This window comes from Epinephelus fuscoguttatus, linkage group LG8, assembly GCF_011397635.1.
Source record: "Epinephelus fuscoguttatus linkage group LG8, E.fuscoguttatus.final_Chr_v1".
Classification (NCBI taxonomy): domain Eukaryota; kingdom Metazoa; phylum Chordata; class Actinopteri; order Perciformes; family Serranidae; genus Epinephelus; species Epinephelus fuscoguttatus.
In genome coordinates this window covers 2752311-2779601 of record NC_064759.1, presented here as the reverse complement: position 1 = coordinate 2779601, position 27291 = coordinate 2752311, and the positions used below count along the sequence as shown (strand labels likewise).

General features: G+C 40.4%; 1 protein-coding gene and 1 long non-coding RNA gene across 2 annotated transcripts in view; both read left to right on the top strand.

Annotated features, from left to right (window-relative positions):
• Positions 1-26442, top strand: part of LOC125893012 (uncharacterized) — a 51654-nt gene extending 25212 nt beyond the window's left edge. The window contains exon 2 of the long non-coding RNA XR_007449822.1: positions 24210-26442. This is a non-coding gene — a long non-coding RNA (uncharacterized LOC125893012). The remainder of the gene's footprint in view (positions 1-24209) is intronic.
• Positions 1300-26442, top strand: cmtm7 (CKLF-like MARVEL transmembrane domain containing 7). Its single transcript, XM_049583415.1, has 5 exons — positions 1300-1533; positions 8554-8730; positions 10360-10458; positions 14022-14103; positions 15606-26442. Exons 1-5 carry the CDS (start codon positions 1423-1425, stop codon positions 15617-15619), a joined length of 483 nt encoding a protein of 160 aa, XP_049439372.1. The 5' UTR covers positions 1300-1422; the 3' UTR covers positions 15620-26442.
• Positions 26443-27291: the final 849 nt, after the last annotated feature.

Here is a 27291-nt window from a genome sequence, read left to right as displayed (position 1 = left end):
CATCATATTTTTGAACACTGTAACTTTGCATTATCTGCATTATACTTTTATAAAATATAATATGATAGGAAATGTAATAAAACATGAAACATAAGTTGTAACTCTTGTCTTTGACCTACAGTGACCCCATAATGTTAATGACGGTAACAGGATATGAAAATGGCCACAGAACATAGAACATTACACCCAATGAGGACACGTTTAATATTATATTTGTTATATGAATGAACAAACAAATAAATATCCCTTCATTTTCCCCACATGTAAAAGAAATATATATGTATCCTCTGACCTCTCAGAGAGGTGTAACTCTCTGTTTGAGCTCTTATAAACAACCTGTTATAAAAAGTTAAAAGAAATGAAAATGCGCTGCTCGTGCTGAGATCAATAAAGTCTGTCATCTGTCACTGTGGGTTTTATTTTGAAGATGTGAATCTTATTTAACATCATGGAAAACTGACAAGTTTTATGTTTATGACTTAAACAGGATAAACAGGAGGCAATAAAAGCTCAAGGATATTAAAAGAAAAGTAGTTGAAAAACAGGAAGGCATGTAAATATCATAATAATAATAATAACAGTAATACTAATATATTTTTTAAGCACCAGGGAGGGAGTTAGATTTTTTCCAATTAATTATTTTTTTGTGCTTAGGGGAGGGGCATACAAATTTAAATGGCTGTACTTTGAATTCATTTTACCACTGAGCACTAGCACAATGACACGATTTATCACTGCCAGAAACTACAAAAAATGTTTTAAATTTCCGACGGCTTTGGACACATCATGTGCCCAACTTCTGTCAAAAACAAACAAAAAGAATAAGTAAATTAAAAAAAAAAACAACAACAAAAAAACAAGACACAGAACAAACAACAATTAAAACCTATACCTAAATCTAAGCTTTAAGAAGTCAGATTTCATTAAATTCTTTTATTCTACGTCTCATTAAATACTACTACTACTAACTTTCTTTTTCAACTTTTAACTTTTTACTCTCAAACATCGATGTGTGAGGTTTAAAAAATCTAACAACTAATTCATGATGGAGGGAGGGTCATGAATTTTCTGCCAGTCACTCAGGGAGGATCAAGAAAAACATATGTGTATCTTCAGGGAGGGTTAAGATAAAACAAAACTAAAAAAAAAAAAAAGGGAAAAACAAAGTCACTTTGCAGCCACCCCTCACCTCTGATAAGTAAACAACAGTCCCTTCAGAAAACTCCTTCTCCTCTGACTCATGTCTTTTATTGTGAAATCTCAGACCGGAAGTCGCCGTGTTTATCCGGTTTGCCTTGACGGGGTGTAACGTCCCGACAGACGGTCTGCACCGTTACCAGTCGACGGTGTCTCTGCTGCAGTTTAACTTGTGTACAGATTTATATCTCTCACCGTGTTGTTTACCGGAGCTCCACCGTCAACATGTCGCACACCGTCATCACGACAACAACAACAACCAGGACTCCCGGTGACGGAGGTCTGAACATGGGCTACACCCGGACCATCCCGGGACTCATGAAGATAGGACAGATGGTGAGTTTACCCGGGATGTCACACACCGACACACCTGGATGTGGTAGCTAACGTTAGCCGTTAGCTTCACCGCTAACATACAATATGAATATTATATTTAATATCACAGTTAATGGAGACAGAGAAGTTTAATGTAAGGTGATAAATATGTGGTGTTTTAAAATGGAGTCTGGCTCTGAATGTTAGAGAGGAGTTATTAATATTAATATGTTATTTTAAACACATGACACACTGACATCTATAATGCTGTGAAGCAGAGGAAAGTAACTACATTTACTCTTGTACTGTACTTTTTAAAGTACTCATACGTTACTTGAGTATTTCCTTTTTCTGCTGCTCTGTACTGCATTTATCTCATCACTGTAGTCAGATTAACAGCAGAATATATATCAACAAATATCCTAAATTACTAGATTATAATGCCAATGAGACTTTATTTATATTTATAAATAACAAAATTTAAAAAGCAAGACTTGTTTTTGTTTCCATTTTCACAGGTTAAAGTTAAAGATCCAAGACTTTTTTATGCACCTATAAGTTTATTTATCTTAAATTTGGTCACAAGCTTGTTATAATCTGTGTCAGTGAGCTCTTCTCCTTCTCTAAGATAATCCATCCACCTGATGTGACGTTTGATCACACAACACAACCACGCAGGTGTCACACGTTTTGAGGGAGCGTGTTGTTGGCGTGCTGACTGCAGGAACATCCACCAGAGCTGTTTCCTGTCAACTGAGTGTTCATTTCATGACTATAAGACGTCTCCAGTGTCGTGTCTGTGAATTTGGCGGTACATCCAACCAGCCTAGCGACCGCACAAGCCGGTCACAGTGACATACTGCTGTCAGGTCAGGACCCTGGTGAGGATGGCGAGTGTGTAAATGAGCTTCACTGAGACGACTCCTGACAGTGTGTGCTCAGTGTAAGAGCCACTTAAACACATGTTAATATTTGGTTAGAATTTCTGTGTTGACATATCACATAGGTTCTGATGATCTTTAAGTTTACACAACAGTTTCTGTGTTTCTGTAGTAACGCAGGTTAATGTGCATGACAAAAGGAGATTGTGGAAACATTAGGTTTGTGTTGATTTGGATCATAATAAGTGTTGACAGTGTTACGCAGTGTTGAAGCGTAGTTATGGGAATACAATGAGAATTTATAGAAATAGGACATGGGGTCAATAGTGGACCGTACAAGATGTAATCAGGGCTGGGCGGTAAGACAAAATTTTCATATCACCTTTTTTTTAAAAAAAAAATCATATCGGTTTCACAGTATTTGACGGTATTTTGCTTGGGTTCGACCCACTTGACATGCTGCTGTGTTGTGCTACGGCCTGTTCAAGTGCTGGAATGTGTTATTTACGTGATAACACCTGAATGCGACACAGGCTCTGCTCCTTTAGTGCCGTGCTCGGTTATAATTGTCTCAGACTCAGGTTGGCTTCGGTCAGGAAAATGCGAGCTGTGCTCTAGTGTGCTCACCTGTGTGTGTGTGTGTGTGTGTGTGTGTGTGCATTGGGGCAAAACTCCGCCGTACACGATACAGAGAGCAGAGGAGAATTGTAAACGTGCGACCATGTAGAGACAGAAAAGACATGTGGTCGTGTAGATAAGATAAGATATCTGCCTCAGACAATAATAAACTCACTGGTGGAATATTTATAGACCTGACCAAGGCTTTTGACATAGTTGATCACTATCTTCTACTGGACAAACTTCATAATATCGGACTGTCTCGCAGTGCTCTCCTTTGGTTTAACTCATATCTTCATCACAGACAACAGTGTGTCAGTCTTCTGGGCACTCAGTCTGACTATTTGCTGGTCGAAAAAGGGGTGCCACAAGGCTCATCTCTTGGTCCTTTACTCTTCTGTATTTTTATTAATGATTTGCCTCAATTTTGTTCTAATTCTCAAATTCAGCTATATGCCGATGACACAATTATCTACACCTCTGGAAGTGACATTTCTCAAATTCAGACAGCCCTACAAAATGACTTTGCTATTGTACAAAAATGGTTCTGTGCTAACAAACTAATACTAAACAAGAGTAAGTCCTACAATATGTTGTTTGGCACCAGATTCAAGATCTCACAATTGGATCACTGGCTTATTACATATCTGGATGGTACACCATTAGTACACCATTAGGTAAATAAATACAAATATTTAGGGGTGTGGCTTGACTCACAACTCTCCTATAATTTTCATATTGAATTTGTTATCAAGAAAATAAACTGCATTTTAGATCAACTTTATCGCTCCATTAACTGTTTCACTCTGCAAACCAGAAAAAGGATTGTCTCTCAACTCATTTTACCCATACTTGACTATGCAGACGTCATTTATCAAAACACATCAGACACTCAGCTCCATCCTATCAATATCATCTATAACAGTCTGTGTAGGTTTATTTTAAGATGTCCGTACAGGACCCATCATTGCTTCATGTATGACTCATTAAACTGGTTATCACCCAAAGCTAGAAGGCATTTTCACTGGTTACTTTTGATTTATAAATGTATTCACCTCAGCTATCCCCTTACCTTAAACAATACTTGACCCCTCACAATTTACAGTACAACTTCTGTCATACAGACTCCATATTTTTCTCTGTTCCTAGAATACATAAAGAACTTGGTCGGTATGCCTTTCAATATAAAGCTCCTCTGATTGGAATAAGCTACCCATTTCCCTTCGAACCATTTCTTCTGTTCATCTTTTTAAGAAATCTCTATTTTCTCATTTACAAACACACTGCTCCTGCTATTAGCTTTGCTGTGACTGGGTAATCATTATAGTTGGTGTTGTGATATATTTTTGCATTTATAATTTATTTGCTAACATGTACATGTTCCGTATTAATAATGGATTTGTGTTTCTAGACTTGTTGCAAACAAATATTATACATATATCTGTATCTGGGGGTGGGGGGTGTTAGGCTGGGAGAGCTTTTTGTAATGTCTGGGTTTTGTCTGTGTCAATTTGTCTTTTTTTCTCAATGTCTGTACTGTATTTCTTTTTGTATCGTCAGTACTGTACAGATTGTCTTGCCATGTTACTGTCTGGTTTGTCTCTTTGTTTGGGACCCCCTCAAAAACGAGATGATTCATCTCAAGGGGCTATCCCATAAATAAACAATTTACCAATAACATAAGGCGATTTATTTAGTTTAATAAAAGGACAAGGTATAGACCTGTTCTATGGGATAGAGCTAAAACTGGATATGAAGCATCCGTAGCGCCAAATAGTAATGTAACGGTAGTTTCTAAAGAGCTAAGACGGAAAAAAAAAAAAAAAAATCAGCAGCGGCGGCATAGGAAACACTGCTCTTTATGGTATGAGCTCCTCTGGGTCATCTTGTATAGTTGTTTTGCTTTCAGGACTCTCCGGCAGTCATTCTTGCTTCTAAACTTTTCTCTATGCTCTCACTCTAGTCGGCTCTAGCACGCCTGTGATGTGCAGCGGTGAAATGGGTCCCCGCCGAAACACTTTCCTGCTGCGCATGTTCCGGATGTTGTTTTGGCTATTCACCGGTAGTGCGGTAAAAAATTAATGAAAAAAAAATAATATCATGACGAAAATAAATACTGGTTTTCAGTACAAACCAGTACACCGCACAGTCCTAGATGTAATTTTGTAAGGACTTGGCCGGTCGTTTTGTCTTCCTTTTTGCATTCTCAATAAACCTCATTAAACTTGTTCCCTGCCTCATGTAAGCACTGTGGATCTCCAGGAAAGGAACGGAAACACGAGTCAAAATCGAGACACCTCACAAACTAAGTGGCAGAGGAGCTTTGGTATGTTGAAACAGCCACTACACTAGGGACGCACAATAATATCGGCACGTCATCGGTATGGGCCAATACCGGCTTCAAAATGAACCATCAGAATCAGCCAACATGCTTTTTCTTATTCTGCACAATGAATGAATATTTCACGTCTCCATCTGCTGGTGGGCCGTCATGATAAGAGTATGTATGTATAACATGATGTTAATTCCACTACAGAAGAGACTTGATGATCACTAACATTAGGTGGGGAAAGTGGATATATATCGACAATGGTATCAGTTATCGTCCAACTAAGTTGTTATACTGTATATTGACATATCAGATTTGGCAAAAGATCCAATATCGTGCATATCTATATTTGTTGCATCAGCTGTTTGGGTGGCAGTTTAACTTGTGTACAGATTCATATCTCTCACCGTGTTGTTTACTGAGGCCGTGCTGCCTGCTCTCTCCGGTTTTATGCCAGGCTTGCCTCTTTTCGAAGACTCCTTGTGAAGCACCCCTCTGGGTTTTTCAGAGTTTTTTGCAGAGTTTTGCACAGCAGCGACCGGATCTTTGCTCTCAACCACAAAAAAATGTGATGGCACAACAGTCTCCTTCAGTACATTATTCTGTGCTTTCTTTTGATTTTCACATTGGCTAGTCATTCTGTTTAATTTGTCTTCTGATTAAATCGGAACCATTGAAACAAGTTGTAGGAAGCCTCTGCAAGTAATTGGTTGCTGGCAGACACTCTGTGCTGCAATAAAATGGTTAATCAGCAGTGCTGTGCACTGTAGAGCCGATGCGCTGCTGGTTCTGCCGGCCTGAATAGAATATAATGTCTATAGCCTTACTGTTGTGTACAGCCTTATAGACCGAGCTGAGTAGTGATGCGCGGGTCGACCCGTAACCCACGGGACCCGCAAATGGACCTGCGGGTCGGGCAGCAGTGATCGTCTGTTAAATTGGTCTGTAAATGATATTTTGACATTATTGGCTATTACTGTCATGGCATCTGAAGGTACTGATGCGTTGAGCAGGTGACAGTCCGTGGTCGTTTTCAAAACACACTTGTGTCACGCACTCCAAAAGAAACTTGTTGAAACTTTAAACAATAATTTATTGTACAGAACGGGGGAAACAAACGTTGACAAAAACGGTTCCATAATTCATACTAAATTCAAAAGATAACAAAAAAAACAGCTACAAGTTAGAGGGAATAGTGATAAAGTGGTAAAACTTGGCATTGATCCACAGCCTCAGACGGATGCGCTCAAGCGTGCCGTGTGCACAAGCTCAGTTGGTAGGCTACACTATATTTTCACATTTTTAACAATGCAATTTAAAAGTTTTGATTTTTATTGATAACCTACATTTACCAACAACTAAAAGACTACATTTAGCACCAAAAAAATATGTAAAAAAAAAAAATAAAAAAAAATAAATAAAATAAAAATAAATAAAAAAGTGAATATCGAATACCAAATTTTCATAACGAATACCTACCCATAGAAACAAATATTCGAATATCTGCATATTTGGATACAGCCCTAGTTGGATGTACCGCCAAATTCACAGACACGACACTGGAGACGTCTTATAGTCATGAAATGAACACTCAGTTGACAGGAAACAGCTCTGGTGGATGTTCCTGCAGTCAGCACGCCAACAACACGCTCCTCAAAACGTGTGACACCTGCGTGGTTGTGTTGTGTGATCAAACGTCACATGTTAGAGTGACCTTTTATTGTGACCATCCAGAGACACACCTGTGTAGTGATGATGATGCTGTTCAATCAGACACACCTGTCAGGTGGATGGATTATCTTAGAGAAGGAGAAGAGCTCACTGACACAGATTATAACAAGCTTGTGACCAAATTTAAGATAAATATATCTTTAACTTAAACCTGTGAAAGATGGGAGCAAAAACAAGAGTCTTGCTTTTTAATTTATTTCATAGATAGATAAATCAATAAAGTCTCATTGGCATTATAATCTAGTAATTTAGAATATTTGTTGATATATATTCTGCTGTTAATCTGACTACAGTGATGAAATAAATTCAGTGCAGAGCAGCAGAAAAAGGAAATACTCAAGTAAAGTATGAGTACTTTAGAAAGTACAGTACAAGAGTAAATGTAGTTATTTTCCACTGCTTCATATCATATCATTCTCTGTCTCCATTAACTGTCATCGTGAAATATAATATTCATATTTTCTCTGGTCTCCATATAACAGTGAAGCTAACGGCTAACATTAGCTAGCACATCAAGGTGTGTCGGATTTTAACAAATTTGTGGCCAAAATCATTGGTATTATTGAGAATATTAAATGCATGAACAAAAGGTTTATTTTCTTTAACTTAATCCTGTGAAAAAGGGCCGTGTTTTAATTTTTATTCAGTATAAATATGTGCAGTGTTTAAAACGAGGAGGATAGAGGTGTAAAATATTGACCAAATAACGTGCGGTTGTTCACAGTATGAAGAACATGGGTGAAAAAATTTGCAAAAATGAGTTAAATTTGAGATAACATGTCAATAAAAGTCAGTTTCCATGTGCAGTATAAACACAGGTATCAATATGTGAAAGTTTCCTGTAATATCAACAGCTGACTGACTGAACTGTTTGACTCATCTTTTACCTTTTACCTTTTTTATCTGTAAAAACTCAGAGGATCCAGGACACAGATATTAAGTGCAAAACAGTGCAGAAGTTAAAATACAAGGATGATATGATATATTTGAAATTAAATATTAAACATGAAAAATAAAATGAGCTGTTTTATGTGTTTTAGCTCCACTGCTCGTTCTCCCTGAATATTAAGAGCATATTTTATTTATATTCTTCATACAAAATGTATAAATTCCTCTGTGCATTCCTCCAACATATTGCATAGGAGGGAAAACCTGTCAGCACAGTGCATGATGGGAGCTGTATGTCAGTTTCATGGCCATCAATGTTACGACAGGATTTCCTGCAGTGTGTCACTTCAGCTGAAACACCTCTGCTTTTAAACTCTGCAGAAAATCCTGCTGTATCATCGATGGTCTGATGGACTGAGATACAAGTACCCGCTCTGTAAGAAGAGAATGATGTCATACAGAGTCTTCATCAGTCAGCCAGAGGTTTCCTGATGATGAGACCCATGTCGAGCAGACTGTCAGCACACTGATGCTTTAAACCAGAGCTGCAGCTTCAGTGTTTTAAAAGTCTCTCTGTGATTTGTTTCCCTCCAGCTCGCCCTGCTCGTTGCCTTCCTGTGTGTCCGTTGTGCCCGGGGCTGGCCCAGCTGGGCGGCCTTCCAGTACTTTGAGGTGGTGTCGCTGTGGTTCCTCATCGCCTTCCTCATCTTCTTCCTCATGCACCTGTTCAGGCTGCAGGCGAAGATGCCGTGCATCAACTGGCCGCTGACGGTGAGCAGGAAAAATAGAACATTTCCACGCAGTGTGTGAAACATTAAAGCTTCCTCAGGCCTCAGCAGGTTTATCAAACAGTCTGCGTGTTAACCTGATCTCAGTCTCACTTCTGCTTCTCACTTGTGGAACAAAGACCTGTGTGTTTGTCCCCAGAGTCGCTAACGGGGGATGAATTATTATTTAAGTTACACAAAGTGTGTCTTCAGGGTCAAAAAAGGAAGGAAGGAAGGAAGCTTCTGTGGTGATGTTGCAGCTATTTGCTTAATCTCATGAGTTTATCATAAAGATTCACTTCCTGAATATTATTAGCTTTTTATAGCTCTGAAAAACTTATGAAAACCACCATGTTTCCTCTCTGCTGCTGTCCACTCAGCTGTGAACTGATAGAGTTTCAAATTATAGTCAGACTGAGACCAATATTGGTATCTGAGAGTTTAAAAAAATCAGATGATGATAGTTTTCTTAACACAACTCTACACAACTTTACACTAACATAAATACTAGGGGTGGGGATCATCAGAGGACCCACGATATGATATTATTGTGATGTTACGATAAGCTGAGTATAGCGATAAAATATATCACAATTTAGTACCTTTTTCTCTAAATGCAAATGATTTCCCCAAAGAAAAACTTTGTCAACATCAGTTTTAGCTCCTGAGATAAAGTTTCAGTCTGGTCATCGACTTAGGAAAGGCAGAATATGACACAGAGCAGACAGACTGACCAACACTGTCATAATACCTGTAAGAGATGCTGCATACACCTGACAGACTGAACTGTGGGTTTGAATATGAGTGGATTTAGCGTAAGCTTGGCCGTTAGCAGCTAACGCTATCTCTGGATGGTGGCGTGTGAGGTGAGCCCTCATGTTCATAGTATTCCCAGAGTATTTTATTCTCTTATGACACTGCTGTAAATCTCACGTGTCACATCCAAGTCCTCCTTTCGTGGTAAAAAATCCAAAATAATTCCAGACCTTTGATTTAAACGCTGATGGCACATTTCTGATTTTCTTTCTACGGTGCCTCCATCTTTGTTTTGATGAACTTCCTGCCAAATGCCGCAGACTGAGACCTCTGCTGACCTCACCAGGAAATTAAAAACATCAGCACCATCTAGTAAAAAGCAACTGATTTTATTATTCTCGGACCAAAAGTTGGATTCAAATGTGTATTTGCACAAATAAATAATGTACACTGTAAAAGATCGATAAAATATCACCAGGAAAAATATCGCAATACCATGCTTTATCAATTTTTTTCCACCCCCAGTGGAAACACGTGGGATCTCTTCATGTGTGTTTTTCATACTGTACAAGGAGCTGTGCATTTGGTCGAGTCGGCCTCGGTCTTTTCCTCCTGCTGTTTTTTGGGAGGGAAACAAAGTCTCCAGGATGACAGTGGACGTTCTCATGATCGTCTGCAGAATAATCCACCATTAGAAGACATTATACCCGCAGTGACACACAGGGTGATTGTGTGGAGACAGATAATACTGGAGTTTAGAGGCCTGAAAGAAGACAGCTATTGTCTCGAGGTTAATCAGGTTATGAGAAGCTCATTAGGAAGTTTCCTCTCAGAGTCTGAGTCTGTCACTCAGATTGTCTTGTTTCTGCTGTTTCAGGAGTTCTTTCATTACTCTGTGGGGACTGTCCTCATCTTCATCGCCTCCATCGTGGCTGCTGTGAAGAGTGGAGGAGTGTCGGCGCTGGTGGTCGCATCGGTACGTAAACACTCAGACGTCACATAAACCTGGGTAAATCTACACAAGAGTGTAAACACATGATCACTCCTTTCACCTCTGAGTCTGTTTGTGAAGGTAACGTGAGGCAGAGCGTGCCAGGTCTTCATCAGCAGTGGAGCGAGAAGTGTATTTCATCACAACAGAAAATAAAAACATTTAAAAACAATAGTAATTATCTTTCGGTTGATGAGGAGACGATGATGTGACGTTACATCATCTCTGTCTATTAAACACTCAGGAGTCATGTGGCACTGATGCTCAGTGTTGTGTTTAATGTATAGAGTGTGAAGAGACAGACTCGCTGTCTGTCTGTCTGTCAGTCAGCTCAGTGTCAGCCTCTGACGTACTGACCTCAGACCAGCTCTCACCCTCCCTGCAGTCTGAGCTGGGGTCTGTTCGCACGAGCTGTTGGAGCTGTTTGAAAAATACTCTGACGGTGCAAAACATAAAACTCAAGCCAGGGTTGTTTTTTCTTTCGTAAAGGGCAAATTCACCACCTTTATGTGGATGTATAATCAGTGTTGATGGTGACTGTAGTCAGCAATAAATTTCTGTGTGTGTGTGTGTGTGTGATGGAGAAAGCTGAGTTCTGCTTGTGGAGTTGTGCCAGCGGTGCCTACGTGTACAAGGATGCATTGCATGTAAGCCTCTGACACCCATAACTTCAGCTAGCTTATAACTATGGCTTTGTTGGTCAGAAGGTGGTTTGTTGGTCGTTAGGTGACAAAAAACATTGACTGAGGAAATTACTGCAAGGTATTGAATCACAAGATCAAATTGTGATCAAATCATGAGGCTACTTAAATCAAATATTGGTTAAATTGTGTGCAGAACTGAAACAGTGTAAAGAGTATATGGCTGGCAACTCTCAGTTTTACAGTTACACCCAATTCATGCAATTACAATACTGTTTAGGGACTATAGTGTGCAGAAAGCGTGACATGGATCGGCGGTTTAGTGTGGCTTCTGCAGTGATGCAGACGCTGCCCTGGGCCGCCGTGGTGAAGAGAGGACTGAGCCAAAAGGCAGAGCTTTCTATTTCCTGGTCCATCTGCGTCCCAGCCCTCACCTATGGTCATGAGCTCTGGGTAGTGACTGAAAGAATGAGGTCACAGATACAAGCGTCTGAAATGAGTTTCCTCTGTAGGGTGTCTGGGCTCAGCCTTAGAGATAGGGGGAGGAGTCAGACATCTGGAGGGAGCTCGGAGTAGAGCCGCTGCTCCTTCATGTTGAGGTGGTTCAACATCTGATCAGGATCCTCCTGGTCCAGCTGGTAGGAGGCCCCGGGGCAGACCCAGAACACACTGGAGGGATTATATATCTCATCTGGTCTGGGAACACCTCGGGTTCCTCCAGGAGGAGCTGGAAAGTGTTGCTGGGGAGAGGGACGTCTGGGGTGCTTTGCTCAGCCTGCTGCCCCTGAGACCTGGCCTTGGATAAGTGGTTGAAAATAGATGGATGGATGGAGTATGCAGAAATATTTAAAAACACTGTTTTGAAAAAGGCAATGCTCCTTTTTCCCTCGCCAAAATTTAGCGCAAAGTTGGATCATTATTTGGCCCTCTTTTCAGAGTGAGTACAGATTCTGTCAGGGCGGCTTATAAAGTCTGAACGTGCACTCAGAGCAGGGGCAGAGATGGTCACAGAGAAAGAACTACCGATTTTGCAGCTGCTGATCTCAGCTCTATTGGTCAATGTATGAATTAATTGCTTCTATTGGACATCCACATAAAAGATGGCACATTTTATCTTAATTGGACGGAGTTTGTTTTTCATGATGCAGTTGAAAGTACAAGCCAAGGAGAGTAAGTTAACCTTTGTCAGAGTTTTAGACTCATGGTCAAGAATGAACATCAACAATCACATGTGGTTGCTGAGAAGAAAAGCAGCTGCATATTAAATATGTTTGTGACAGGTTTAATTTATGTCCTGCAGGTTTGTACTCTGCACAAAATGTTATTGTCATCCTTTTATCTAATGATGTTGTGTGTGGCTGTGTAGAGCAGACGCAGAGTGAGTGCTCTGTCTGACCGCCCTCCACGCTAAAGCAAAAACTATTAAAATTCCACCGGGAGTTTCTCCGCCCTTCCTGCTCCTGTCAGTCTGTCCTCGCTCTTGTTACACAGGAAGTCACATTGACTTCACTGATAATATTGTTTGTCTGATTAATCTGTTCCCACATACCTCACATCTCCCCTGAAAATCAGTCTTCGTATTTTGTTGTTTTATTTGTAGAGCAGACTTTGCAAACTGAACAGCTTCTGCTTTATAACAGAAACTAGTCCATACCCACTGAGTGCACAGTTGCCCACGTACAGTTTCACATGGTGTGTGTTTGGGATACAGGTCATAGGAAATTGCAGATTAAATAGTCAACTGAACCCATTAAGAAGAGCAATGTATTCAGACAGAGTGTTTGTGAAGTTGATAGTACGATTGCTTTATTGAAAGTACAGTAGATTGACCACGTCAGTGAGCAGAAAAAACGTGGGACAGACAGAATGACTGACTGACAGAATGACACACTGACAGTTTCCGTGATTATGTACAGCATACCATACCATGACTTAGTCATACCAAACATTAGAAACAACACCAACATTGGTCCACAGGGGGAGCCACAGCGATCGGTCGCATTTTAGCCATTTTGAAGCATTTTTCTGTTGTTATAGCGCCACCCAGTTGCCAATTAGAGTTAAATTTCTCCAGTCACCTTGAGGCGCCCTGTTCTACATATCTACCAAGTTTAGTAAAAATCCATATGGCGGTTAGGCCTAGATAAGAAATGAGCTCTCTAGCGCCCCCATTTTGTTTGATGGGGTCAATAATGGAGGGTCCTCAGATTATGTGTGGTCATATGCCTACAAAGTTGCGTGGTGATGGGTGAAACCCTTGAGATGTTCTACACCTTTATGTGATGAGCCACGCCCTCCAATATTCATTGCCTTATAGAAGCTCAGTTTTAGGAAGTTTTCCAACTTTTGCCAAGAGGAACTTTAGATATTGGTCCCTAGATTATGTTCACCCAGTTTCATGCAGATCGCTCAAACTTCCTAGGAAGAGATCCATTTGAAGTGTTTTTCAAAAAATTCAAAATGGTGGAAAATCTATATAAGCGGAAGTTATGGGTTCTTGAGGCAAATGTGTTCCTCATGAGGAGAGGCATCTCTGTGCAAAGTTTCATGTCTCTACGACATACGGGGCATGAGATATGCCCATTCAAAGTTTGACATTTCAATGGGTTGCTATAGCGCCCCCCTTTGGCCAATTGATGTAATATTGCTTCATTGGTATCCTCCCATGACCCTCTACCACTGTGCCAAATTTCACATGGATTGACCAAGTCAGTGAGGAGAAAAACATGGAACACACACACACACACACACACACACACACACACACACAGAGTTTTCGTCATTATATAGTAAGATAATTTCACAGAGAAACATAAAGACCTTTGGTAACTTTGGTCTCTGTAAAATAACGTGATGCGTTGGATCAACGTGTGACGTGTGTTCATGTTAACTTGTGTGTGTTTGCAGGTGTTTGGGTTCATAGCCACGTTCCTGATGGCCGTTAGTCTGTGGACGTCTTACAGTGTGACCTGCGGCTCCCATCCAACTGGTACGTCCCATCCTGCACCTGATTTTATGATTTAATATGTTTAATATTCAGGCTGGATTCCGTGAGGAATGCTGTCGTGCTCGAGGTCGACGGGGAACCGAAGAGCAGAAATTCTTACAAACACTGAACCGACTGTTTGAGACAGAATCTCTTGGTGATGGTCAGAGACATGTGAGACGGATTCACATGATCAAATTATTTTTACTGCGGTTACAGTCTCATCTCTCTGTCTCCTTCTCTCCTCTGTCTTTTCACTTCATTTCTATTACCCTTGCTATGTTCCCTCCCTCTATTCCTCACTACTCTGTACCCTTCCTTCCTTCCTTCCTTCCTATCTACCATCCTTTGCTTTTGGCTAATTTCCTTCCATTCATCGTCGCTTCCTTCTTTTTTTCCATCCTTGCTTTGCGCTATCTTCCATACATCCTGTTTTCCTTCCTTCCACCCTTGCCTCCCTCCATCCTGTCTGCCTTGCTTCTATCCTTCTTTTGTTTCCTTCTTTCCTTCCCACAATTAATGCTCCCTTTTTTCTTCTTCTATCCTTCCTGTTTTACTTTCTTTAATCTTCCTTCTTACCAACCTTCATCCCATCCCCTCATTTTTTCCATCCATCCATCCATCCATCCATCCATCCATCCATCCATCCTTCCCTCATTCCTTCTCCTTCTCATCCATCATCCACCCTTCCTATCTTCCATTCTTCCTTTCTTCCATCCTTGCTTCCTTCATCCATCCTTGTCTCCTTCCTTCCTTCCTTCTTTACGTACTTCCTTCCATCCTGTCCTCCATTCTTTCTTCCATCTGTTCTTCCTTCATCCTTCCTTCTTTACTTCATCCCATCTTCCATTTTTGCTTTCTTCCATCCCTGCTTCCCTCCATCCATCCCTGTCTTCTTTCTTCATCCTTCCTTCCCTCCCTCCTTCCACCTTTCCTATATTCTCCCTTTCTTTCCTCCCTACATCTGTCCTTCCATCACTCCTCCTTTCATTGTTTTTCTTTCCTTCATTCCTTCCATGATTCTCACATTCTTCATCCTCCTTTTTTTCTTCCTTCCACCCATCCCTTCATCCATCCTTCCTTTCTTTTGTCCTCTCTTCCATCCTGTCTTTCATTCTTCCTTTCTTTCATCCTTGCCTACCTTCATTCATCCTTGTCTCCTTCCTTCCTTCCTTCCTTCCTTCCTTCCTTCCTTCCTTCCATTCTGTCCTCCATCCATCCATCCATCCATCCATCCATCCATCCAACCATCCATCCTTCCTTCCATGATTCTTACTTCCTATATCTTCCCTTCCCTTCTTTCTTCCACACATCCTTTTTCCCATCCTTTTATCCACCCTTCCTTCCTTTTGCCATCCTGTCTTCCATTCTTCCTTGCTTCCCTCCGTCCATCCTTTTCTCCTTCCTTTCCTCCCTTCTTACATTCATCATTCCCTCCATCATTCCTTTTTTGTTCATGATTCTTCCTTCCTTCCTTCCTTCCTTCCTTCCCTCCCTCCCTGCAGGTGCAGCAGTGTAGTGAGTGACCTATGATGAAGGACCCAGGTGGATGTGGAGGCAGTTTGCTGTGTCCTGGTTGATTTCCTGCCTAGCAACCACCTGGATAATTAACCTGATTGGATGATAGTTCATACAAAGAAGTAACGGAGCAGCTGATCCAGGACCAGCCGTCGTTTCCAACAGCCTGAAACGTAAATATCCCTGACCATCACAGTAAAGCTCTGACAGGAAGTAGTTACAGTATTACTCCGGAACAAAAACATTTATTTACCTTCTGAAGTCACGTTTTCATGTTAAAGGTGCTCAGTCACATTTTAATCATCAGTGTACTCGTAGAATCAACGAATGACACCGCAGTGCAACTAATCCTTCACCTGGTACTGTTGTCATGACGACATTTCCCATCATCCCTGCTGTTTCCCACCCCGACTTTCCCTCCTTGGAGTGGTAGACATGTTGGTTTTTAGTTTTCCCTCCCTCCACCGTCTGCTGGTGAGGATTTAGAGAAGCTTTATAGAAAAGTTGAAGCAGTGTTAGCTCTACAAGAACAGCGCTCTCTTCCTGTTGTGTGCCATAAATCAATCCAGCCCCGCTACAGTCTCATTAGTCAGAGTGCAGCCGCAGTCATGAGTCGTCTCTTCTGTTGTTCTTCCTCTGTGGTTTACAGTTCCTGGTTGATTTGCTCGATTCGTGATCAGATGTCTCATCCATTCCAGCTTTTTTACATCCTCCTTTCCTCGAGCTCAGTAAAACCCAGACTGGATCACAGATGTATTAAACTCTTTTTAAAAATCACTTTTCTTAACCGCCCAGCAGTGACATAATGCACAGTTTAGCCCTGTTAGCCTGCTATGCTAATATTTGCTAGCATACTAAAGTATTCTATCATTCTAGTGTGCTGACAAACGTTAACAAGCTGAGAAGCTACAGAAAATAACTTGCATGCTAATGACTTTGTTAGCATGCTAAAACATTACTCAGGGGCTAATGTGTGCTAAAAAACAATAGCATGCTAAAAAAAATTATGTGAATTGAAACAAAAGGAAACATTAGCATGCTAACAACGCAAACAAACACAAGAACTAGTAAAAAGTGCTGCATCTCTGTGATTAAAAGATAAACTGGTGATCATATTTTTGTTGTTGTCAACAAATCCCACATGCAGAACAACAATAAATTGATCTGCTAAGACGTACGCCTGGAATACTCACTATAGCACCCAGTGTGGATTAATCCGCCGCTGAAAATAGTCCTCAACAAATGCACTATTTCCTCCTGTTTGTTGTCGTTTGTTGACAAGAAGAAAAATATGAAACAACACCACCCTATCCTTCAAATGTGATTTCACTGCTGTGTTAAAAATAAAGCATGCCATTGATTGGAGACATCAGTGGTACGATCACCATCCAGTGAACTAAATCTTGTTTATCTGGGTGCAGCAGTAACTCCCATGAAGCATCACATTAACATCCCACAGTCAGACTGTGGAAATCAATCTGCTGTTCCCCTATAGCAGCCATGAGTTCAGTATCAAAGGACAGCACTTATTACAGTTTCATTACAGCGTGCTGTCCAGTTTCTCCTCACAGACGGGACCTGTGTGACTGTCCTCGGTGCTTTAAAGAAAACAAGCTGTTCCTCATTTCAATTCAAATTTAATCTAAATTTTCAGAAAGCACATCAGTAACAGTTTTAAATGACGCCATGAAAGAGAGCAGTGTTCATATTAGACTAAAAAGTGATCATAAATTTGTACAGAGCCGTCAGGGGGTCATATGGTGCAGAAAACCACAACAGATTAATAAACTTTACACACTTATTGAAAAAAAATGTGATAACATATTAACAAAGGGTTGATAAAACATATAATGAAGAAAAATGTGCACATGGGTTTTATATAGATTGTTAAGTACAAATGTATTTGTACACGTGGATTATACGAACAGATTAGAAACATTTATGCATGGATTATAAAACGTACACATTTATTAAATAAAGTTATGTATTGATTAATATAACCTACAAACAGATTTATACACGTGAGCAAGGATTTATAAAACAAATCCATTTTCAACCGCTTATCCGAAGCCGGGTCGCAGGGGCATCCCTCTCCCCTGCAACACTTTCCAGCTCCTCCTGGAGGACCCTGAGGTGCTCCCATACCAGATGAGATATGTAATCCCTCCAGCTCATCTCTGACAGGAGGCGCCCAGGATGATCCTGACCAGATGCAAGAAACACTTCAGCTGACCCTTGACATGAAGGAGCAGCGGCTCTACTCTGAGCTCCCTCCAGATGTCTGACTCCTCTCCCTATCTCTAAGGCTGAGCCCAGACACCCTACAGAGGAAACTCATTTCAGACGCTTGTATCTCATTCTTTCAGTCACTACCCAGAGCTCATGACCATAGGTGAGGGTTGGGACGCAGATGGACCAGGAATCCAACACTGGAGGTCACGGTGTGATGAAGCCAACAGAACCACATCATCTGCAAAAAGCAGAGATGCAATTCTGAGGTCATCAAACCGGACCCCTTCCTCCTCACGGCTGCGCCTCGAGATCCTGTCCATGAATATCACAAACCAGATCGGTAACAATGGACAACCCTGGTGGAGGCCAACACCCACCAAGAATGTGTTTGACTTTGTGCCAAGTTTGCGGACACAACTTTCCGGATCGCTCATAGCAGCGACCCCAGTACCGTGTAATCCTGCAGTAACCCTCACAAAACTTCCCAAGGGACACAATGCAAAACAATGCACGAGCACATGCAGTAATAAATAAGCGTATATTATTAACCCGCAGAGAGTGAAAACAAAACGCAGACATGAATTTATAAAACAGACGTACAAAATAACAAAAGGTGCACATGCATTTACTGATTCATTTAAATATGAATCAAGTCCTTGTATGTAGAGATAAAAAAAGCAAACATATGCATGGATTAATAAACTGTATGCGCAGATAAAATGGAACACTGGAACACCCAGATTAAAAGGATATAATAATTATAATAGTTTTGAAAAGGCTTTAAAGTAACGCGGCATTTAACTGTCACAGCGTCTGAATGAAAGCACAAAAACTGCTGTCAGAAAAATAGTGAAAAAACTACAAATATTCGGTTTGATGCATTTAATCGAAAACAATCAGAAGTCACGAAGCGTTTGTACAATTCTCTCTGACTGTTAAAGCACAAAATGTCTTAAAATACCTCTCCTGGTCTGTTCGTCATCCTCGCATGTTGTAGTGTTTTAACTATTTAGCTGACTGTGAAAATTCACCTGTGCTTTCATTTAGTGATTGTAAACTCTATTAATCTGTTCACTCAGATTTCCACACCATATGGCCCCCAGCTCGTCGTTTTCTGACCAATCACAGTTCCTGTGCTATTAAACTGAAGTCCTCTGATTAGTTCACTAATGGCAAACAGTTTGGTTTTTAGTTCCACAGACATTTCTGATGGTGATTTGGTAAAGTGACACTGCTGCAAACTAGAGAAGTATATTCTAACCATGTTAGGTTAGCTGCGTTCAGTGGCTTGAGAAAATCATTTGAACTTTTCAATACAAGCTCTGGAGCTTTGTTACAAACTTTTTTGATTCGGCTGTTTGAGAAACTGATCAACAAAACTTTAACTTGACCAAAAAGGAGCCAGAGTTCTGAAATGGTAGATGTTTTGGGCCTCATTAGGTCTGAATTTCCAGACTTGGCAATTTCATCTGAACCTAAATGACAGGTGTGAACGCAGTCTGAACGGCTGAACCTTGGTTGGACAAAATCAAACTGAGTCATGGTTTGGGTTGTTTGTAGTGTGAAAATATTTTTCAGATAGGTTGGACTTTCAGACCAGTTGCAGGAACTTCTGGCAGGCTGTTGTCAGAACAGAAAACCCCCCAGAATGAGCAGTAGAAGCAGACGGGGGAGACCAAATGTTTAACTGACATCTGGTCTGATGACTTTATAAAGGGTCAGTTGGAAAAAGTTATGACACTTTAAAATTATTACCAGAGAATGTGAGAAACAAGCAGAACCAACTGCATCAAATGTACGTACACAGTGTAAAGGTCAAAACACACCAGTGGTGACCGCTGCGCATCAGAAAATACGCCTCTATTATTTCAATGTACAAACCCACACCAACGGTGGCTAGACACACGCCGGCACTCCTTGACACTCTGCCCTGTGGCACTTCACGCCACTGTTCTATTTCCAGCCTCGACGCCCCCAAAATTAAATGCCTTTTTCTTCCATGTGCTCTCTGCTTGTACAGACCAGCTCCTGTAGCAGCTCTTTTTCTCTGCTCCTATGGCAGCTCAACTCCTCTCCTCACTGTGGATGTATAAAGAGAACTATATTCTGCGCTAAAAGACCCACAGTTTCGTCGTTATAAGGACAGTGGTCAAAAAGATACTTCCTTCTTCAGGTGAGAAATCAATTTTGATTCGCGGCTGTCCCCACATGATTTTAAGCTAATGCAGATGTGGAGGAAGTACAGATCTATCAGTAAAAGTAGTGATAACTTTATGTGGTTGTCTGTTGACGAGCTGCAACGCAACACATCCAATGTGTGCTAGGGGCGGCACTTGACATGGTCACATGACGCGTCGCGCCGGTGTGTTTTCAGCTTAACAAAAACAAGAACCTTCATTCAGACTTTAAGGTGTGAAAAGACCCTTTGTCTAAAATCGGCACAATTTGATATAAATGTCAAATTAGCAAAGAATTCAACAGCCAAGAAGACTTTGAATCTGACACGACATTTGATGCCAACTTTCATCACTTGAAAGTTTTAGATACTGTGTGTTATGAACATATTTTAATCTGTAAGCCAAAAAAGTAGCTAGGCAGCTAATGTTAGCTTGTTTGCTCTCTTCAGTTAGCTTGCTAATCATCAAAAGAGACCTCAATCAGCTAATTTATATTGTAGTATTATGTAGCAAAGCTAATGCTAGCAGAACTTGGTCCCATCGTTGATAATGTCAGTAATCTTACTTGTCTCTAAGTTTTCTCTGAACTGTATTGCCATTATGTTTTTGTCGACAGCAGCAACTTGTTTACGCGAAAGTTTTGCTCAATGCTAAAGGTAAAGCCTCATTAACTGGGCAACATTAATAGTGAGGAATGATAAGCTAGTGGCCTAGAGTAAAACTATCAATGCTAACAGAGCAACAGCAGTATTTTTGTGGGGAATGAATCAAAACAACTTTGAGACACTGAAATAATTTTTGGTTTTGAATTTTGTGCTTTAGCTAACAAGCTGATTGTAGCCTCACTAGGCCCCATTGTTAATAATATTAACATATTATTACTTGTTAGCCAGAAAACGTCTTCACCTCATTTTCTTTTGATGGAATTATGTCTTTCATTTTAACACGTATCTAAGTCACGTTAGCTAGCTTGCAGAGCTTAAAACAAACAGACATCAGTGCCATTTTCATCTAAATGTTAACCAGAGTTCTTCTTATGACTTTAGAGTCAGTTAGCTAACCAATGAAAGTTCTGGAAAACAGCAAACTGAAGTTTAACTCAACAGATTAAATAACGCCTGCAGCTGGAGCAGGTCTGCCTCTGAGAAATGTTTGTAGAATTAAAAATCATATTTAAACTTGGGTGCTGGAAGACAGAGGAAGTGGTCTGTGATTTCGTGGGAAACTTTTCTGCCATTTCTTGTTACAAAACTCTTGATGATGTGAAACTGAACTCTGCTTTCGGTTGGAGACGTTAATCCTCAGATTACTGCCTTACTGTTAATCAGATGCCAAAAATCTTAGTGTGATGCTTCGGACTTTGCACTGAATGTGTCCTTACGTTTCCTCTGAAGCAGCTCCGAGTACAGAATGAAGGATTTATGTCTAATCTGATTAAAATCGAATGTTTCACTTTGACTATGACCACGTAGAAGTTTAGGTTTACTGAACAAAATTATAATGGACTTAAATACTTACTTACTTCTGGTGCATCCCTTAAAGCCCCCACACACTGCGTGACAACAGTCCGACAGCTTCACCTTGTGTCCCACTGTGAGATGCGTACGATGGAATCTTGGTTGAAGCATTACAGATTGTTTGATGAATGTCAAGGCCAGTTTATGCTTCCTGCAAGTCCACAGGATCAGCTTTGGTCCATGTGACATAAATGTTGTCATCTGCTGACGTCCACAAGGTCTACATTGACCCCAATGTGGACGTCTATATGCACCCCAAAATTTGTTACCGTGCAGACTGTCTGAATGTATATGCCAGCTGCTCATGCTTCAGTTACAAACCAATAATTTACACACTAGTCCAAATGTTAGTTTGTGCACAGGTGGTTTGCCAAGCAGCAGAAGAACATTACAAAATGGATGCTTGTTTTGAAGAGAGGTTGTGCAAGGCCATCCTACGTCACCCACAGTTGTATAATTTGTCTTATACAAAGACCGACAAATGGGGTTGAACCCCCGGTGAGAAATGATGCAAACACTTGGGAGAGATGGAAATGCCCGTCATCAAAAGGGGAAAAATCTGCAAGACAGATATGTAAAGGCAAAGAAAGAGCTGAAATATAGGAGTGGAACGCCAGATTGTAGTATGTATCAGGGTTCCTGCAGATCCTTAAAAAGTCTTCAGTCATAAATGACTTATATATAATGTCTTAAATCAATCTTTTAAACGTCTTAAAAATGTGAAGATGTGGAAGGCAGGATTTTATGATCTTCTTTTTTTCCGATGTATTGTAAAACCTCAAAATAATTGGTTAAATCTACCAAATGTCTCCTGCTGTAATGTCACATAAATCAGAATAGTCGAACCAACAACACTCGGATCAGAAGATGCACAGTCTGCTAGCTAGCTGTCACTGTACCCTGGACGACAAAAATTGGCCATTTAACCAAGATTTGAGGTGTGCAGTGTATTTTCTGCAAAAAAATTGTCTTAAATCTATCTTGCCATCAGCTGTAGGAGCCCTGTCAATGGAACTGTGTTCACATCCTCATGACCAGTACACATCTGCAGCTGTCTGTGGAAAGTGACAGGGCGCTCGGGAGGCGTGCACTCTGGCATTGGCGTGCACCTGCCGCACGTCTACATTGAAAACAATGAATTCGAGGGCACAAAAAATCCGGCATGTGTACGGCCCTTTACAGTATTCACAAGTTTTCCATCTATGATGCTGAATCCAAAATGCTTCTATGCATCAGTCGTCAGACAGTTTGGTAGCGTGATTTTCTGTTTGTCATGACATGAAAGCATCGGTTGATCAGGTTGACATTTCAGAAATGAATCTTGCAGGAGTATAAACAGCGGTCTGCTGGCAATACAACAGGATGCAACCAAATTTGACTAAATGTACTGTTGGACATGGTCTGAGTCTGGTCTTGTTTTGGTTCTGAGTGGACCCATGAAGACCTTTGGGTCCTATCCTCAGTACTAAACTTCTTAACTGATGGCTGAAATTGGCAGACGTGCCTCACAGTGTGATTTACGAGCATCATTTCAGATTAACAGCCAAACTGTCAGCATGTCTCTCAGCCCAGAGTCACACAGTGTGTCGGGGTCTCTCCACTGTAACTCCCTGTTATAGTCACAAGTATTCAAAAGCTTTTTTCTACAAAGTTAAACATTGCTGCTTTTCACTTTCAGATATTGTTTTTAACTTTCTGTGATGGAACAAGATGTTCACATATGCTGTGTGTTTGCTGCTTCAGTGTACTGTATTTTATTTTTGGTCTGGACCAGTTTGACATATTAAAGCTTTATTTCATTATTAATGCACTGATACAACTTCTTAAACTGCTGATACCATTTTAGCTGAGCATAATTAAATGATCAAATCTGATGTAAATGAATATCAGGACCTGAAGCATTTGATTAATTTCATTGTACAAAAATAATTGAGATCTTTGAGATTTAGTCGGTGTGCTTTGATTTCTTTAAGATTTTTTGTATTTCTATTGTTGAACTTTTGATATATAAAGTTTTTCCATCAGTATCTGCTCAGTATCCAGTTTTGGTATCAAATTAGGATTTATTTTTTTTATTGGTGCATCTTTTTTTTTTTTTTTTTTCACCCTAACACTGGGTTTTATATTGCTGCCTGGACGTTTTGTGTGGAACCAGAGTGAATCTGTCCGTCAGAGTTTGACTCTTTGTGTTTAAGAAAAAGATTTCAGCTCCTCTGATGACGGAACCTTTAGCCCCGTTTCCACTGAGCAGTCCGGTATGGTACAGTTCAATTCGGTCACGATGGATGGTACCAACAGACCCGTTCCTTACCGTCCCTGACACACAGATCTGGTCCTAAAAGGTGGAGCTAGAAACCCTGCAGTCTGATTGGTCAGTAGAGGACGCTCACTCTGGTTTTATGTAACCTCTGTTCATACATCAGTAAACTACAACTATAAATGAAAGAGAAAAAAATAACTTCATTCACTGGGCCGACTGCCGGCAACTTTTAAGGTGGAACGTTAACTTGTAATGTTACTCAATGCATGAGTTGATGACGTGAATCCATCAGCACACCTTAAATTTCACTGTGACAACTTTGACCATCACTTTACTTTTTATATGACACACACTTTTAGTAATGACTTTAAAAATATAGATTCATTTGGAGCGGATTATGTGAAGGTCATATATTCTAATCCTCACTTCCTGTGGGCTACAGCAACACTAAACCCCTAAGTGTTTGGTGGAAACGGGCTTTAGAGCTGTAACTCAACATCTCATCATCATCATCGTCATCGTCTTTACTCCTTTTTGAAAAGATTCTTAACACATTAACTTTGATCAAAGATTCACTCTGGCTCCAGGCTGGACAAAACCAGACTGTTTACATTATTTATTTTGGCATGTCTATATTTTCTGATGCTTAACGATGCTATCTTTTCTCACTGATGCAAAGTGACCTGATTTAAGGCTGTTTGTCCACTGGGGGATACAGTAGGCTGGTAAATGGTTCGTAGTTTGGTGTCTAATGAGTACTGATCCAGGACCATCACATTATGATCTTGGGTGGACATTTCACGGCAGGCAGCTTAGAGACTTTTTTAGATCGGTATAAAGTAACAAAAAGGTGATTAACCCTGACAGAGAAAGGTCTCTTCCATTAAAGTTAAGAACAAACCTTGTAAAATCAAGCAGACAGCAGAGAATTTTCTTTCTTGATTCTGCAGGATTTTTATCAAGGTTACTGGAAGGGACTTTATATGATGCTTTATAAATCCCTTAACGTTGAGCTTCAGAGTTAAATCTTGACCTTGACAACAGAAGTTGACAAAAAAACCCATCGAACTTCAAGCTCTATCTACATCAATCAGCTGAAACATTAAAATCCCAGAGAGGTGAAGTTAATAATACTGATGGTGTTTTAAGAATGCACTGTTCTGGTCCTGGCATTTGTGTGGATGCCAATCGATATGCACCACCCACCCAAACACTGTTGCAGACCAAGTACACCCTTTCATGGCAGCTCATTCTCAAATGGCAGTGACCTCCCTCAGCAGACAGTGCAACATGTCACACCATAAAGACTGCTCAGGAATGGCCAGAGGACGTGACAAAGAGCTCAAGGCATCGACCTGGCCTCCAAATTCTCCAGATCCCAGTCTGATCAAGCATTAGTGGGACGTGCCTAAACCACAGGTACCCCTGAACCACAATGGAGCGTCCTTGGATGGGACTTGGCTCTGACATGTCAAGGGGTGTCCTGTGGTGTCTGGCACTGGGGCGTTTGTGGCGGATCCTTTGAGACCTGTCGGTTGAGAGGTGGGGTATCAGCACGTCCCACGGATGCTTGATGAAATTGCAGTCTGAGGAATTTGGAGGACATGTTGACACCATGATGTCTTTGTCACGTTCCTCAGGCCGTTCCTGAGATGTTTTTGCATTGTGGCATGGTGCATTGTCTTGTTGGTGGGCCACTGTCATTCAGCGAGTGCCGTTGCCGTGAATTGTACTTGATCTGCAACAATTTTTGGGTAGGTAGAGTGCATCAGGTGGCATCCACATGAACGCCAGGACCAAAGGTTTCCCAGCAGAACATTATAACGAGATGATCAATGTTTTACACTTCACCTGTCAGTGGTTTCAATGTTTGGCTTGTTGGACCTTTGATTCTATCACATGGTCTTATGGTGTTTTCTCAGCACTGTAAGAACGTCTCGTCCATTGCTTTAACATTATGTAGCCGGTGGTATTGAGTAAGGAATGTTTGATTTTATTAAAATTAATCCTTTTGTTGAACTAAGTTTGTATTGACTCAATGAAAGGAACCTTTCTCTGTCAAGTCTTTTTGTTACTTTGCGTCTAACTCCACCTCATTTTTATCACCTTAAAAGTCATCCAGAAGATTATTTGCATCCTGCATTGAATTGAGAGACTGAAATGTCTGTGATTCGTGAGATGTCCATTGTCAGTTCTGGATCAGCACTAATAGCTTCTGAGCTATGACATGAAAAAAACACCAGTATGATCCGTAAAGCAGGAAGAGCCCAGTGGACTCAGACGCCCTGATAGTTCAGATTGTTTAGGTTTTTTTCCAAAGTGCCTTAATGTTCTGTTGTTGTTGAGATCGGTCCATTAACCTGCTGTTTGCAAGCTAATGGGCCGACTTGGATTCAGTGAGGAAAAACAAAAACTGAAGAAGATAATGGAACCACAACCACAAAGGCGAGGTCTGTGCGGCTGGGATGGAGAAATGAAGCGATTTACTATGTTTTAGAAGAGAAGATGTCCACAGTATTATAAGTCACATCACAAAGAGCTCACATGACTTGTGTTGTTTTTCTACATTTTTTAAAAGTGTGTTTAAACTACAAGTTGTGATTTGTTGCATGTTGTAAATTAAAGGCTCATTGCACCATTTCTGTGTCACACTAATTTCAAGTTTGTTAGAAATGCAATTAATGCCAGATGAGATCTGAAAAAAAAAGCACAGTTAACCTGGGACATGGACGTACAATTGATTTCAGGTGGAGCAGCTATTAAAATGCATTTAGAAAATTATAGATGTTAATCTTTGCAACTACAGAATATCCAGACACATTTTGATCTTTAACCCTGATGTACATTTTTTGATGTGTGATGTTTAAATAACCCACCCAAATTAGGTTCCCGTGGTTTGTCCTTTTATCGTAGCTCTGCTGCAGATGACACAAAAAATATCTGGGTTGAACTCTTTTTCTAATTATAGCAAATCATATAGATCCAGTCTTCACTAAATATAGTATGTTTTAATATCAAAGACACATTTTGAACTCACAAAGCTTAATCATCAATAAATAGTAAAAAACTCCCAATGTTTATTATTAACATATTAGAAAGAACAAGGGTCCTAAGGTCGATCCATGTGGAACGCCACATGACCGCTCCTGGATCTGATCTGGTAACATTTCTGTCTTCATACTGAATATGAGGTTTTTCAAAAGGTATAATGAATATCTCTTGTACAACAGATGAATATCATTGTAGCTGTTATATAATTCTGCATCTACCATCACTAACGCTTGAACCACACAGGAAAAACATCGAGAATTGATGATGTTTCGGGTGGAAAAAGCTCCAGCATCTGAAAACTGAAGTGGATTTATCAGGTAATGCAAATCTTGTTCTAACAAAATCTCAAAACATCTTAATTTTTGCTCAGCTTTGGTTTAAAATGCCTTAAATGTATGAAATGTAATGACAGTAGGGTATTTAATTTTAACAAAGG